General features: G+C 42.5%; 1 protein-coding gene across 1 annotated transcript in view; it reads right to left on the bottom strand.

Moving 5' to 3' along the window:
* Nucleotides 1–13,590, bottom strand: part of aldh5a1 (aldehyde dehydrogenase 5 family, member A1 (succinate-semialdehyde dehydrogenase)) — a 32,429-nt gene that overhangs the window by 18,154 nt on the left and 685 nt on the right. The window contains exons 2-3 of the mRNA XM_072283553.1: nucleotides 4,117–4,200; nucleotides 350–520 (exon numbers count right to left, since the gene is read on the bottom strand). Coding sequence (XP_072139654.1) covers nucleotides 350–520; nucleotides 4,117–4,200 — 255 coding nt within the window. The remainder of the gene's footprint in view (nucleotides 1–349; nucleotides 521–4,116; nucleotides 4,201–13,590) is intronic.

Here is a 13,590-nt window from a genome sequence, read left to right on the forward strand (position 1 = left end):
AGAGAAAAAAAATCACTGCTTTTGAACACACACACAACTGACACTATTCACTCTAAGCACAGTGTAGTGTCTAACGGCTACATAATATGCACACAACTGACACCAGTTAGTTTGGTAAAAGTCTCCTTCCCCAATTAAGTGGCATATTGTCCCAAATAAACAAAGAGAATCCCAGCTATTTTCTCAATTTGTTTTTATTCTTTAAGAGTTGTCCCAAATAAGTGGCTGCCCCAATTAACTGGAATCATTATGCTCATTATGTGTATTTGCAAATTGCCCATTTTAAATGTGTAGATTATGATTCAAATGTGTGGTAACAATATTTTATATCTCCTAAGACAGTACTTACAGGAGTTATAATAGACACTACTCCTATTGGCTGCTTCAGGATCAGGATCCTACGGTTCGGCGAAGAGGTAGGAACAATATCACCATATATTCGACGAGCTTCTTCTGAAAACCATTCCAAGAAGGACGCGGCATATGCTATTTCACCTACAGCTTCTTTCAGTGGTTTCCCCTGAAATGGACCAGTTACTAAGAGTTAGTGTTACTACTGACAAGATGCAAGCAATGTAGAAGTATCAGCATTCATACTTCGGTATTATTGGAGGTTTCCGGGCCACGTGTATAGAGGCAGTGTGGTGTTTGGATTGAAACATTACCAGGTCACAAGCTCAGATGGCAAGCACTGTTATAAATTGTTTCAGGGATCTTAATTGTATATCTTTTATTTTGGTTAATTTTATATTAATTTGTGAATATATATAATACTGAGAATGATGCACAAATACTTAAGACAATATATTTTCAGTGGGCACTTTATTTAGGTACACCTGATCGTTAATGCAAATATCTGTTCAGCCAATCATGAGGCTGCAATTCAATGCCTAAAAGCACGCAGACATGGTCAAGAGATTCAGTTCTTGTTCAGACCAAACATCAGAATGGGGAGGAAATATGATCTGAGTGAGTAATTGTTGGTGTCAGATGAGGTGATTTGAGTATCTCAGAAACAGCTGAACTCTTGGGATTTTCATGCACAGAATTTGCAGAGAATGGTATGATAACAAAAGCATCCGGTGAGAGGCAATTCCATGGGCGAAAACGGCTTGTTAATGTGAGAGGTCAGCGGAGACTGGTTCAAGCTGACAGGAAGGCGACAGTAACTCAAATAACCACATGCTGCAATAGTAGCGTGCAGACGTGCATCTCTGTACCCGCAATACACCGAACCTTGACGTGGTTGGGATACAGCAGGAGAACACTATGAACATACACTCAGTGACCACTTTAGGTACCTAATAAAGTAGCCACTAAAGTAGTGTATAACTCAAGACTTTAATCCCTAAAGACAATTGGGGTTATGTGCTAGAAGAGATTAATTTCACATTGTTTCCTGTTTACAGTATATGAAATGGAAGCTAACTGGTTTCCTTTAAGTACTAAATGTATGGATCTGCTCTCCATCCCTCTCTTCCTTGAGCAAGAATGGCATGGTTCAAAGCTGACATTGGTAATGCAGTTTTCTAGTAGTTACACTAATACGTTTAGAGATCTCTTTTCAGTCTTTGCCAGTTCCTGAAACATATATTTCTCCATCGATATACCAATTATTGTTCAGAAACCCGGGTAGAAAAAGTGAATCCAATTTATAAAAACTAACCAAACGTACATTTGAATTGCAACGGCTTTACTTTGTGAACTAAAGGCAGAAACATTTCTCTGATGGAAATAAAGAAGAGCTCCAACTTTCATTGTATTTTTGGACTTAAATTGAAGCTCACCAATTGATTCAAAGTTACACAGTTCAATGATGAAATAAAAATTTAACACCTGAACACAAGTTCAGTTAAGAACATTAGACTTTAAAAAGGCAATCTGAGTGTGACCTTGTCTGAACAGGAAACATGCTGAGCAATTACATCTCACAGTCTTAAAGTAATACACTCCAAAGGTTTGGATTATAGAATAGTGTATTACATGAATAAAGATTTTGACAGTTTACTCAAAAATCATTGGTGCTATTACAGTTTTTATTTTATATTCCAGAAATTACACAAAATATTGAATTTAAAGATGTTTCCTTACTTACTATGATTTCAGATTCTTAAACTAAGCTACATGCTGAATCCTAAAGCAATCCCAAAGCCTCACAAGCAAGAGAAAATCTGCAGATGCTGTAAATCCAAACAACACACACAAAATACTTGAGGAACACAGTAGGCCAGGCAGCATCTATGGAAAAGAGTACAGTTGATGTTTTGGGCCGAGAGCTTCCTCTATGGAAAAGTACAGTTGACGAAGGGTCTCGCCCCTAGCCTGCTAAGTTCCTCCAGCATTTTGTGTGTGTTGCTCTGAATTATCTCATTTTGATTTAGTAGCAAAAAAATAGTAAATTACTTGCATGTAATTCAGAAGCTGAAACACAATAGCAAATTGTCTTTGCCCATTTGGATTTTATTTAGAAACTGAACAACTTGAATTTTTTTTGGAAAAGAGGGAACAAGACATCAGAAGAGACCGAATTCCAAACGAGGTTTGAGGTGGGAAGCTGATATTGTTTGAAAATGCAAACACGAGGAAATCTGCAGATGCTGGAATTTCAAGCAACACACGTAAAAAGTGCTGGTGAATGCAGCAGGCCAGGCAGCATCTATAGGAAGAGGTACAGTTGACGTTTCAAGCTGGGACCCTTCGTCAGGACTAACTGGAAGAAGAGATAGTAAGAGATTTGAAAGTGGGAGGGGGAGGGGGAGATCCGAAATGATGGGAGAAGACAGGAGGGGGAGGGATGGAGCCAAGAGCTGGAAAGTTGATTGACAAAAGGGATATGAGAGGATCATGGGACGAAGGGTTTCGGCCTGAAATGTTGACTGTAGCTCTTCCTATAGATGCTGCCTGGCCTGCTGCGTTCCACCAGCAATTTTTATGTGTGTAGCTGATATTGTTGTTAGCTTTTGCCCTGGAGGGTCAGGGAAAAATGTTTGTGAGAAGGGATTTCTAATTAAGGATGAGATTCATTACAAGAAAATAGGTTAGAAACTTCAGTATCTGAGCAGAAAGTTCAAAGAAAATGAGAGAACAGGTGATGTGAAAGGGGATGAGAGAGGAAGAGGTAATGAATGCAATGGCATTGGTAGTGCAGAACAGAATATAACGAGAGAAAACTGGAAAATAAATCACTGTGGGCTGCAAATGATTGTAATACTACCTGTGTTTACAAAAACATTGCCTGCTCAATACTCAATACTTAACATTTTATTAGAGATGACAAAGTAATAGAGCTCTGATTCACAAGAACTTACAAGCTTATAACTGCCCTCTATCTGACCTCTATTTACAAGACAAGCATTTATCTGTTTTAAACAATTCTGTTTCAGATCAACTTGAAAATCTCAAGTCAATGGAAATGGAAAATTAAGTCTAATTCATAGAAAGCAATTCAAGATGTTTTATAATCAAATAAATCACATTTATATTACTTTATAAACAGCACACAAGAATTTTGTTCACTATTTTAGAAAATAAGCAACTTTTTAATCTTATGAAGTAGATTACATACATCACACTTGATTTAAAAGACCTACCTTTAGGTATTATGCATACAAAGCTCTAGACCTAACGCTAAACACTGCATGTGTCTTGAAGATACATCAGGACTTGTGCTTGCTGACAAAGACAACCATACACACATGTAATACCTGCCATCTAGGAGAACAAATTGAGATCTGAATGTAATCTGAAAAACCCTGAATTATAATGTTTTCAGTTAAAAGGTAGTTTAAGGACTCAGAATTGTTAATGACTTAAAATTTCATTGTGTCGTTTGATACATTTTGAATTATGGAATTACTCAAAACAATAAAGCACAGGTGGTTGTGTAGCCAATTTCTTTTATTTATAGTTTACCATTATTCAAATTTGGCTTTCCGTATAAAAGAGTTGGAATGCTTCTGCGTAAAACTCCTTTTAATATGTTTGCAAAGGTATTTAATACATGGAAGTCTTCTAGTATAAATTTTGATACAACTTAAAAAAAAATCAAACATATCTGAGGAACACTTCAAAATACAAATGATTTTGGTTAATTCCTGCTTTGTGTTACTCACTTACATTTTCTGCAGTAATTAGTTTTGCAAGCTCGTCTTTGTTCTTCATCACCAAGTCATACCATTTTCTTAACAGATTGCTTCGCTCCTGAAAATATAAATATCAAAGAAAAATCAAGTGAATGGTGTACAGAGTTTATACAGAGAAAATAAAACCACATATTATAATAGTTACAATTCTGGCTATGAAATTTATATTCTTTTGTTTTGGAATAATCACATTAGCATGATCAAGTTTTTAGGTAAGCCTGGCATGCCTTCTACAGATTTGATCCTCTGGGTCAAGGGTAGTGGTTGAATGAGAGCAATGCGATCCCTTGGGTTGATGGAATACAATTCTGCTGCTGTTAATGGATGACAAGTGTTAAGGTGCTACATCTTTTCAGCATGTCACTCATTTGGCAACTTTGGTGTGAAGATGGGCTGTAGTTAGGTCTTTTATACAAACAGACAAGCATTTCTGAAAAAACTGAACTTTTAAAAATAGTATCGAGTAGATTTTCCCCTCAAATTGGTTATGTCACCACCTGCCATAGACCAAGTCTACTGCTTCAAGTTTATTGTCATTCAGTCATATACACGTATACCACAAAATGAAACAGTGTTCCTCAGGACCAAGGTGCACAACACAGTGCACATAACTCACACACAAGACACAGTAATATTACCAGAAATAAATTACGTATTATACAGTATATCCCAGAAGATGGACATTTAGCATAAGGGGCATTTATGACACGTTAAAAAGTAAACAGTGCAACACTACTGGCACTTCATTCGTGATGAGACCTTGCTGGTGGCAGAGTGTGATAAAGTTTAAGGGGATTGGGGATTCTCAAATTCCTGTAAATAATGGGTTAAGTACCGACTATGTCTGTGACTGCAGTGTGTTTGAATAATGTCTCACAGCAGCTTCTTTGGAGTAAGATAAGGGTTAAAGTTCACACAGATCCACATAAAATATCTCCTGATTTTTCACACCTTTTGGTTTCGACAAAAGGCAGTAACCTGATGGAAATTAGACAGGACAGGACATTCTTAATTAAAGCATAAATTGGTGGATGTTCTTATCTTTGTAATTAAGTTTTGGCTCCAACAAACCAGGTAGCACATTCCTTTCTTTGATTAAAGTGGCTGGAATGTCTATCAAACTGATTGTTCTTTTGCATCAATAGTCCATTGACTTGGCTGGAATGTTTATCAAACCGATTGTTCTTTTGTATCGGTGGCCTTATAACTTCTGACAATTCTGACATCAGGCAGTGAACTTGTTGAACTGCCGGAGGGATGAGAACGCTTCTCCCCTGATGTCGGGACCAAGTTCACTCGCCGGCTGAACGCGAAGAAATAAACTGGTGAAAAGATAAGTAACGATCTTTTTGTGCTGTCGTTATCTGGTCCAGCAAATTTACGTTTACAGGTGTTCAGCAGTCTCACGGCCAGGGGGAAGAAGCTGTTTCTCATCCTAACAGTCCTCGTCCTAATGCTACAGTACCTCCCGCCCGATGGTCTTCAGAAACCCTTGGTGACAAAAATATCCCCTCTGAAGTACATTCTTCGTGGTTACTGCTCTGATCGCTTTTACTAAGTGGTGGTCAAGATAGCTGGAGTACTAATTCATCAACTGAGTGATAACTATTGGTGGTAACTGAGAAATCCTTGCCCATGTTTCAATCATGACACAGTGCTGAAGTTTCCTAGGGCCAATGTGTAAAGCTGCTGGTGGGCTTTATGACAAGATATACCAGGGAACCTTTTGGATCAGAGTGGATGTCAATGTCAGGCTGTGGTGATTACCTCACGACTGAGGTCAGCTGGACCAGGTGTGCATTTGCAACATCCAAACCACGTCCTAGGCTGAAATCAGTTCGTCTACCCATTTTTATCTTTTTTATGAGAAACACTAACAATTTGATTCAATATTTCAAAGGCAGTGCCAAGTTTGACACCTTTTGAGAATGAACTGCTTATTGAATCATACAGGTTGTTTGGCCCATTATTTCATGCTGATTATGAAGTACCTTCTAAACTTTTTTTTCTCCTTTTTGTTTAATAGTACATAGCCAGTGTGTTGAGAATGGATCCACGGTAAAGCCCAATTTATACTTCTGCGTCAAATGTGCGCTGTAGGTACTGCGTACCCTACGCCGTAGGGTGATGGGTACCTCCCCAAAAAAGTAACTCACATGTCGCAGCGACGCAGACCGCAACAACTGTGATTGGTCTGCTTGGTAGCATCGCATTTCCTCCTACGCATTTCCGGTGGCTTTTCTCCGCCATGTCTGTACACCAATGCGAAATAAATGGTTGGAGACGATGAACCAAATCGTCAAATCTACCAGCCGACATCTGAAAACATTTGAAATGCATTTCCTCGTCCATGTCTCTCACGAAGACAGTGGCATAGAAACCCCAACGCTAACTAGCGGTGAATTGCAGAGCGAAGCAGACACAATAACGCATGCTCGCTACGGTGTAGGGCTATGGCATAGCCCGTACACACAAGTATAAATCATGCTTTAGTGACATGTCCTTTGTGTGAGATGTGGCAACTCTAGTCTCTCTGACAAATTTATCTACATGAAGTGCATCAAGCTGTAGCTCCTTAGAGACTGTGTTAAGGAACAGAAGCTGCACCCGGATGACCTTCGGCTCATACGGGAGAATGAGGAGGTGGTCACCTCTAAGTTGCGGGAGGCAGGTACCTGGATGACTGTCAGGAGAGGGAAAGGGGCCAGTGCAGAGTACCCCTGTGGTTGTTCCCCTCAATAATACTGTTGGTGGGAGTGGGGGGGGAGGTGAGGGAGTTGGGAGAGAAATGGTCTACCGGGGGAAGTTGCAGAGACCATATCTCTGGCACTGAGTCTGGCTCTGAAGGGAAGGTGGTGGGGTGGGGAAGAGGAAAAGTGCAATAGTGATAGGGGATTTAGTTGTTAGAGGAGCAGACAGGAGATTCTGTGGGCGTGAAAGAAACAATGGATGGCATGTTGCCTCCCAGATGCAATGATCACACAGATGACCAGATCCACAACATTCTACAGGGGGAGGGTGAACAGTCAGAAGTCGTGGTACATATTGGTACCAACAACAATGAAACAAGGAAAAGACTTTGCTTTGCTAATCACTCCTAGTACTTTGCTAATCACTCTTTTTCTGGCAAACGATCATCACAAGCAGTAGTCTGCAACTTCCCATTGGACTTGGAGTCAGGCTCCAGGTCCCAGAGCGTATTGATATGACTGAACCTAATGCTTGGATGACGATTTGGGCGCTGGGCCGGATTGAAAAGGTCAGGATGTTGGGACCAGAGGTGAGGGTCAGGCCAGTTCAGCTCACTGCTCTGTTCTGTGCTGAACTAGGAGTCTGTGGAAGGACTCTGTTGTGAACAACACACACAAAATGCTGGAAGAACTCAGCAGGCCATGTAGCATCTATGGAAAAGAGTGCAGTCGATGTTTCAGACCGAAACCCTTCGGCAGGATTGGAGAAAAAAGCTGAGGAGTAGATTTAAAAGGTGGTGGGAAGGGAGAGAGAAACACAAGGTGATGGATAAAGCTTGAAGGGGGAGGAGTGAAGTAAAGAGCTGGGAAGTTGATTGGTGAAAGAGATACAGGGTTGGAAAAGGGGGAGTCTGATAGAAGAGGATGGAGGGCCAGGGAAGAAAGAAAAGGGGGGAGGAGCACCAGAGGGAGGTGGTAGGTGGGCAAGGTGAGAGAGGGAAAAGGGGGATGAGGAATGGTGAAGGGGGGGGGGAGAAGGGAGGGCATTACTGGAAGTTCCAACCTGAGTGTGGCCTCATCATGACAGCGGAGGAGGCCATAGATAAGACACAGATAGAATGGGAAGTGGAATTGAAAGTGGTGGCCACTGAGAGATCCCACTTTTTCTGGTGCTCAGCGAAGCGGTCTCCCGATCTACATCGTGTCTCACTGATATACAGGAGGCCACACCGGGATCTATGATGTCGTAGCCATTACAGAGACTTAGAAGACTCAGGGGCAGGAATGGCTGCTGAGGGTGCCAGGCTTTAGATGTTTAAAAAAGGACAGGAAGGGAGGCAAGGGATAGTACCACGGCTGCAGAAAAGGAGGAAGTCATGGAGGGATTGTCTACTGAGTCAGTGGGTGAAGTCAGAAACAGGAACGGGGCAAAAACGCTACTGGGTGTTTTTTATAGACCCCCCCCCCCCCCAATAGTAACAGAGACATCGAGAAGCAGATAGGGAGGCAGATTCTGGAACAGTGCAATAAAAAAAAGAGTTGCTGTGATGGGTGATTTTAACTTTCCTAATATTAACTTGCATCTCCTTACAGCAAAGGGTCTAGATGGGGTGGAGTTTGTTAGGTGTGTTCAGTTAGGTTTCCTGACGCAATATGTAGATAAGCCAACTAGAGGAGAGGCTGCACTTGATCTGGTATTGGGTAGTGAACCTGGTCAGGTGTCAGATCTCCTGATGGGAGAGCATTTTGGAGGTATTGATCACAACTCTATCTCCCTTACCATAGTGCTGGAGAGGGATAGGAGCAGACAATCTGAGAAAACATTTAATAGGGGTAAGGGAAAATATGATGCCATTAGGCAAGAATGGGAGAACATAAATTGGGAGCAGATGTTCTCAGGGAAATGCATGGCAGAAATGTGGCAAATGTTCAGCGAACATTTGCATGGTGTTCTGCATAGGCATGTATCATTGAGGCAGGGAAAGGACGGTAGGGTAAAAGAACCATGGTGTACAAATGATGTAGAAAATTTAGTTAAGAAGAAAAGCTTATGAAAGGTTCAAGAAACTAGGTACTGTTGGAGCTCTAGAAAATTATAAAGGTGCCAGGTGTGACAACAAACCAAGTTATCAAACGATTGATGCTAATGAGAGAGATAAGGGAGACAATGGAGAAATGTTCAAAATGTTAATGAGAGAGGAGAGAGAGATAACAGAAAAGAAACACAATTCAGAATACTGAAAGACCGGTTGCTTTGAACCTGAACTGTTTGAAGTTTGATGGACAGGCGATACCTCAGCAGGGGGATAAAAAGAACAGGTTCGTTAAGGCACGGCAGACACCACGAGATCACAAGATAACGAGACCCTGGAAGAGCGGTGTGCCCGCACAAGTTGGTGGGAGTTTGGAGGTCCAGTTTGCGGGAACCGACCATAGACTCACAGGGTGTAAAGGTACAATCGGTGGGAACCTGGTGTGTGTGTGTCCGCCCTTGCCTGGGTGCCGGGTTCACCGCGGAAGAACAGTCGTATCCAGAACGGAGGAGTCACAGTCGGTGACCACAGCGGGATAGAAGACATAAAAGGGTCCGCCCGAAACCAACTGCGAAGAACATCAAAGGTCTGCCTGAATCAAATTTGCATCCTCCTCCTCCCCCCCACCTCCAATGGCACAACAGCAATTACTGTGAACTGTACTAAGCTGAACTGAACTCTGCGTCACTTAAGACTGATCATTTTACCCCTAGACTGCGATAGAGCTTGGTTGATTCCTATTACCCTAGTTCTGTGTACATGTGTGTATTATCATTGCTAACCTGTTGCATTTATATTCTTACCATTAGAGTACTCTGTAACTTATTTCTTTAATAAAACTTTATTAGCTCCTAGTAATCCAGACTCCAATGAGTGGTCCATTTCTGCTGGTTTGGCAACCCAGTTACGGGGTACGTAACACAGGAAGGATCTCAAGAATGAAATTAGGAATCAGGAGAGCTACAAGAGACCTTGGTGAGCAGCATTAAGGTAAACCTCAAGGCATTCTACAAGTATGTGAAGAGCAAGAGGACGAGCCATGTGAGAATAGGACCAATCGGGAGTGAGAATGGAAACGTGCATAGAGCTGGAGGAAGTAGCGGAGGTACTTAATTAATACTTTGCTTCAGTGAAAAGGACCTTGGCAATTGTGGGGATAACTTACAGTAGACTGAAATACTTGAGTGTATAGACATTAAGAAAGAGGATGTGCTGGAGCTTTTGAAAGGTATTAAGTTAGATAAGTCGCCAGGACGGGACTACTGTGGGAAGCGAGGGAGAAGATTGCTGAGCTTCTGGTGATGAGCTTTGCATCATCAATAGGGGCAGGAGAAGTACCAGAGGATTGGAAGGTTGCAAACATTGTTCCCTTGAAAAGGAGTAGAGATAACCCAGAAAATTATAGACCAGAGGGTCTTACTTCAGCGGTGGGCAAATTGTTGGAGAAGATCCTGAGAGGCAGGATTTATGAGCATTTGGAGAGACATAATCTGATCAGGGATAGTCTGCATGGTTCTGTCAAGAGCAGGTTATACTTTACGAGCCTGATTGAACTCTTTGAGGACGTAACAAAACACATTGATGAAGGTAAAGCAGTAGATGTAGTGTATATGGATTTCAGTAAGACATTTGATAAGGTTCCCCATGCAAGGCTCATTCAGAAAGTAACAAGGCATGAGATCCAAGGAGACCTTGCTTTGTGGATCCAGAATTGGTTTGACCACAGAAGGCAAAGGGTGGTTGTGGATGGTTTGTATACTGCATGGAGGATGGTGACCAGTGGTGTTCTGCACAGATCTGTTCTGCTCTTTTATAAAAATCACTATGATCTGGATGAGGAAGTAGAGGGTGGGTTAGTAATTTTGCTGATGACACAAAAGTTGGGGGTGTTGTGGATAGTCTGGAGGGTTGTCAGAGGTTACAGTGGGACATCGATAGGGTGTAGAACTGGACTGGGAAGTGGAAGTGGCAGATGGAGTTCAACCCAGATAAATGTGAAGTGGTTAATTTCGGCAGGTCAGATTTAAAGACAGAATATAATATTAATGGTAAGACTCTTGACAGTGTGGAGGATAAGAGAGATCTTGAGTTCCATGTCCATAGGATACTCAAAGCTGCTGCACAGGTTGACAGTGTCGTTAAGAAGGTGTATGGTGTGATAGCCTTCATCAACCATGGGACTGAGTTCAAGAGCCATGAAGTAATGTTACAGATATACAAGACCTTAGTTAGATCCCACTTGGAGTATTGTGTTCAGTTCTGGTCACCTCACTACAGGAAGGATGTGGATACTATAGAAAGAGTGCAGAGGAGATTTATAAGGTTGTTATCTGGATTGGAGAGCATACTTTACGAGAATAGATTGAGTGAACTTGGCCTTTTTTCCTTGGAGTGACGGAGGATGAGAGATGGCCTGATAGAAGTGTACAAGATGATGAGAGGCACTAATTGTGTGGATAGCCAAAGACTTTTTCCCAGGGCTGAAATGGCTAACACGAGGGGGCATACATAGTTTTAAGGTGTTGGAAGTAGGTACAATGGGGATGTCAGAAGTAAGTTTTTCCACACAGTGCATTGTGGGTGTGTAGAATGCACTGCCAGTGAAAGTGGTAGAGGTGGATACAAAAGGGTCTTTTGAGAGACTCTTAGAGAGGTACATGGAGCTTAGAAAAGTAGAGGGTTATGCAGTAGGGAAATTTTAGACAGCTTCTAGAGTAGGCTACATGGTCGGCACAACATGATGGGCCGAAGGGCCTGTAATGTGCTATAGATTTCTATGTTTCACCAGGCACAGTATATGTCCCCCAACAGACTCATGGGTGAAGTGTCGCCTCACCTGGAAGAACTGTTTGGGGCCCTGAATGGTGGTGAGGGATGTGACGTAGGGGCAGGTGTAGCATTTATTCTGCTTGCAAGGATAAGTGCCAGCAGGGAGATCAGAAGGGGCGGACAAATGGACAAGGGAATCGCGTGGGGAGGGTTCCCTGCAGAAAGCAGAAGGTGGGGGGAGGAAAAGATGTGCTCGGTGGTGGGATCGCATTGGAGATGGCAGAAGTTGCGGAAAATTATGTGCTGGATGCGGGGGCTGGTGGGGTGGTAGGTGAGGACAAGAGGAACCCTATCCCTGGTAAGGTGGCGGGAGGATGGGGTGAGAGCAGGCGTGCGTGAAATGGAAGAGATGCGGTTGAGGGCGGTGTTGATGGTGGAAGAAAGGAAACACTTTTCTTTGAAGGAGGACATCTCCTTTGTTCTGGAATGAAAAGCCTCATCCTGACAGCAGATGTGGCGGAGATGGAGGAATTGAGAGAAGGGAGGTGTTAGAAATGGACCAGGTAAATTTGGGGGCAGGGTGGAAGTTGGAGGCAAGGTGGATGAAGTTGACAAATTCCACATGGGGGCAGGAAGCAGCATCAATGCAGTCCTCGATGTAGCATAGGAAAAGTGTGAGATGGTCACCAGTGTAGGCTTGTAACAGACTGTTCCACGTAGCCAACAGGCAGGCAGGCATAGCTGGGACCCATGTGAGTGCTCATGGCTACACCTTTTGATTGAAGGTAATGGGAGGAGCCAAAGAAGAAATTATTCAGAGTGAGGACAAGTTCCACTAGGTGGAGGAGAATGGTGGTGGCGGGGAACTGGCTGGGTATGGTGTCCAGAAAGAAACAGAGAGTTTTGATGCCCTCCTGGAGGTGTATAGGGACTGGAATGCATAAGATGACGGGGGCCAGGGAACCTGAAATAATTGAAAAGATCCGGATCGTGTGAAGTTTTTAACTAACTGATTTATTTTGTATTGTAGAATCATACAGCACAGAAACAGGCCCTTCAGCCCATTCAGCTTATACTAACCATTAAGCATCCATTCACATGAATCCTCCACAATTTATTCTTCCAACTTTTTTAAAAATCAACCTCCTGCACCTGCCCAAAGCTACACTAGAATTAACCTGCATGTCGTTGGGATCTGGGAGGAAACTGGAGTCAATACTAGCAGTCAGAGGTCAACACTAACAGGCACAGCACTGGAGGTGCAGACTGCATCCAGGTCACTGAAGCTGCATTGCAACAGGTCCACTAGCTGGCGCTACCGAGTTGTATGTTAAATAGATCAGCTGCTGCCACTGTATTTCACCAAGTGGAACTGCTGCCTCACACCTGATGCATTTAAAGCCGTTGATGGTCCTCTGAGCTAGTCAACCGGGTTCAGCCATTTTCCCGCCTTTTTATAGGTGGAACATCCTTCCATTCACCACCCTCAATCTCCACATGTCCATGTTAGATAAGAACCTTGCTACTTAGCTGCACAATGATAACGGCAGGTCCACTAAAATACACAGAAGCACAACGTACAATGAACAGCTCCTGACAGCTCATTCTATCATTATATTTTCTGACACAACTAAATGTCTAGCTAAGCCACTTTAAAAAAGCAAAGGGATTTTACTTACTATGTTCATACTTCATGATTATTTAATTAATTGAATTTATATACGCATTCCGTGACTAATTCAAGCATGGTAAGAACTCCTGACATCACAATCTACCTCGTCCTGGCCTTGATCTTAATGCGCTGGACTTCCATTGTAGCTGTTACACTTTATCCTACGGTCTATTAATGTTTTACTGTGTACTACCTCAATGCACTGTTGTAATGAAATGACCTGCAAGCTTTCCACTGTACCTCAGCACATGTGACAGTAATACACCGATTCCCTGACACAGGTA

Source organism: Mobula birostris, chromosome 19 (assembly GCF_030028105.1).
Source record: "Mobula birostris isolate sMobBir1 chromosome 19, sMobBir1.hap1, whole genome shotgun sequence".
In the NCBI taxonomy this organism is placed as follows: Eukaryota; Metazoa; Chordata; class Chondrichthyes; order Myliobatiformes; family Myliobatidae; genus Mobula; species Mobula birostris.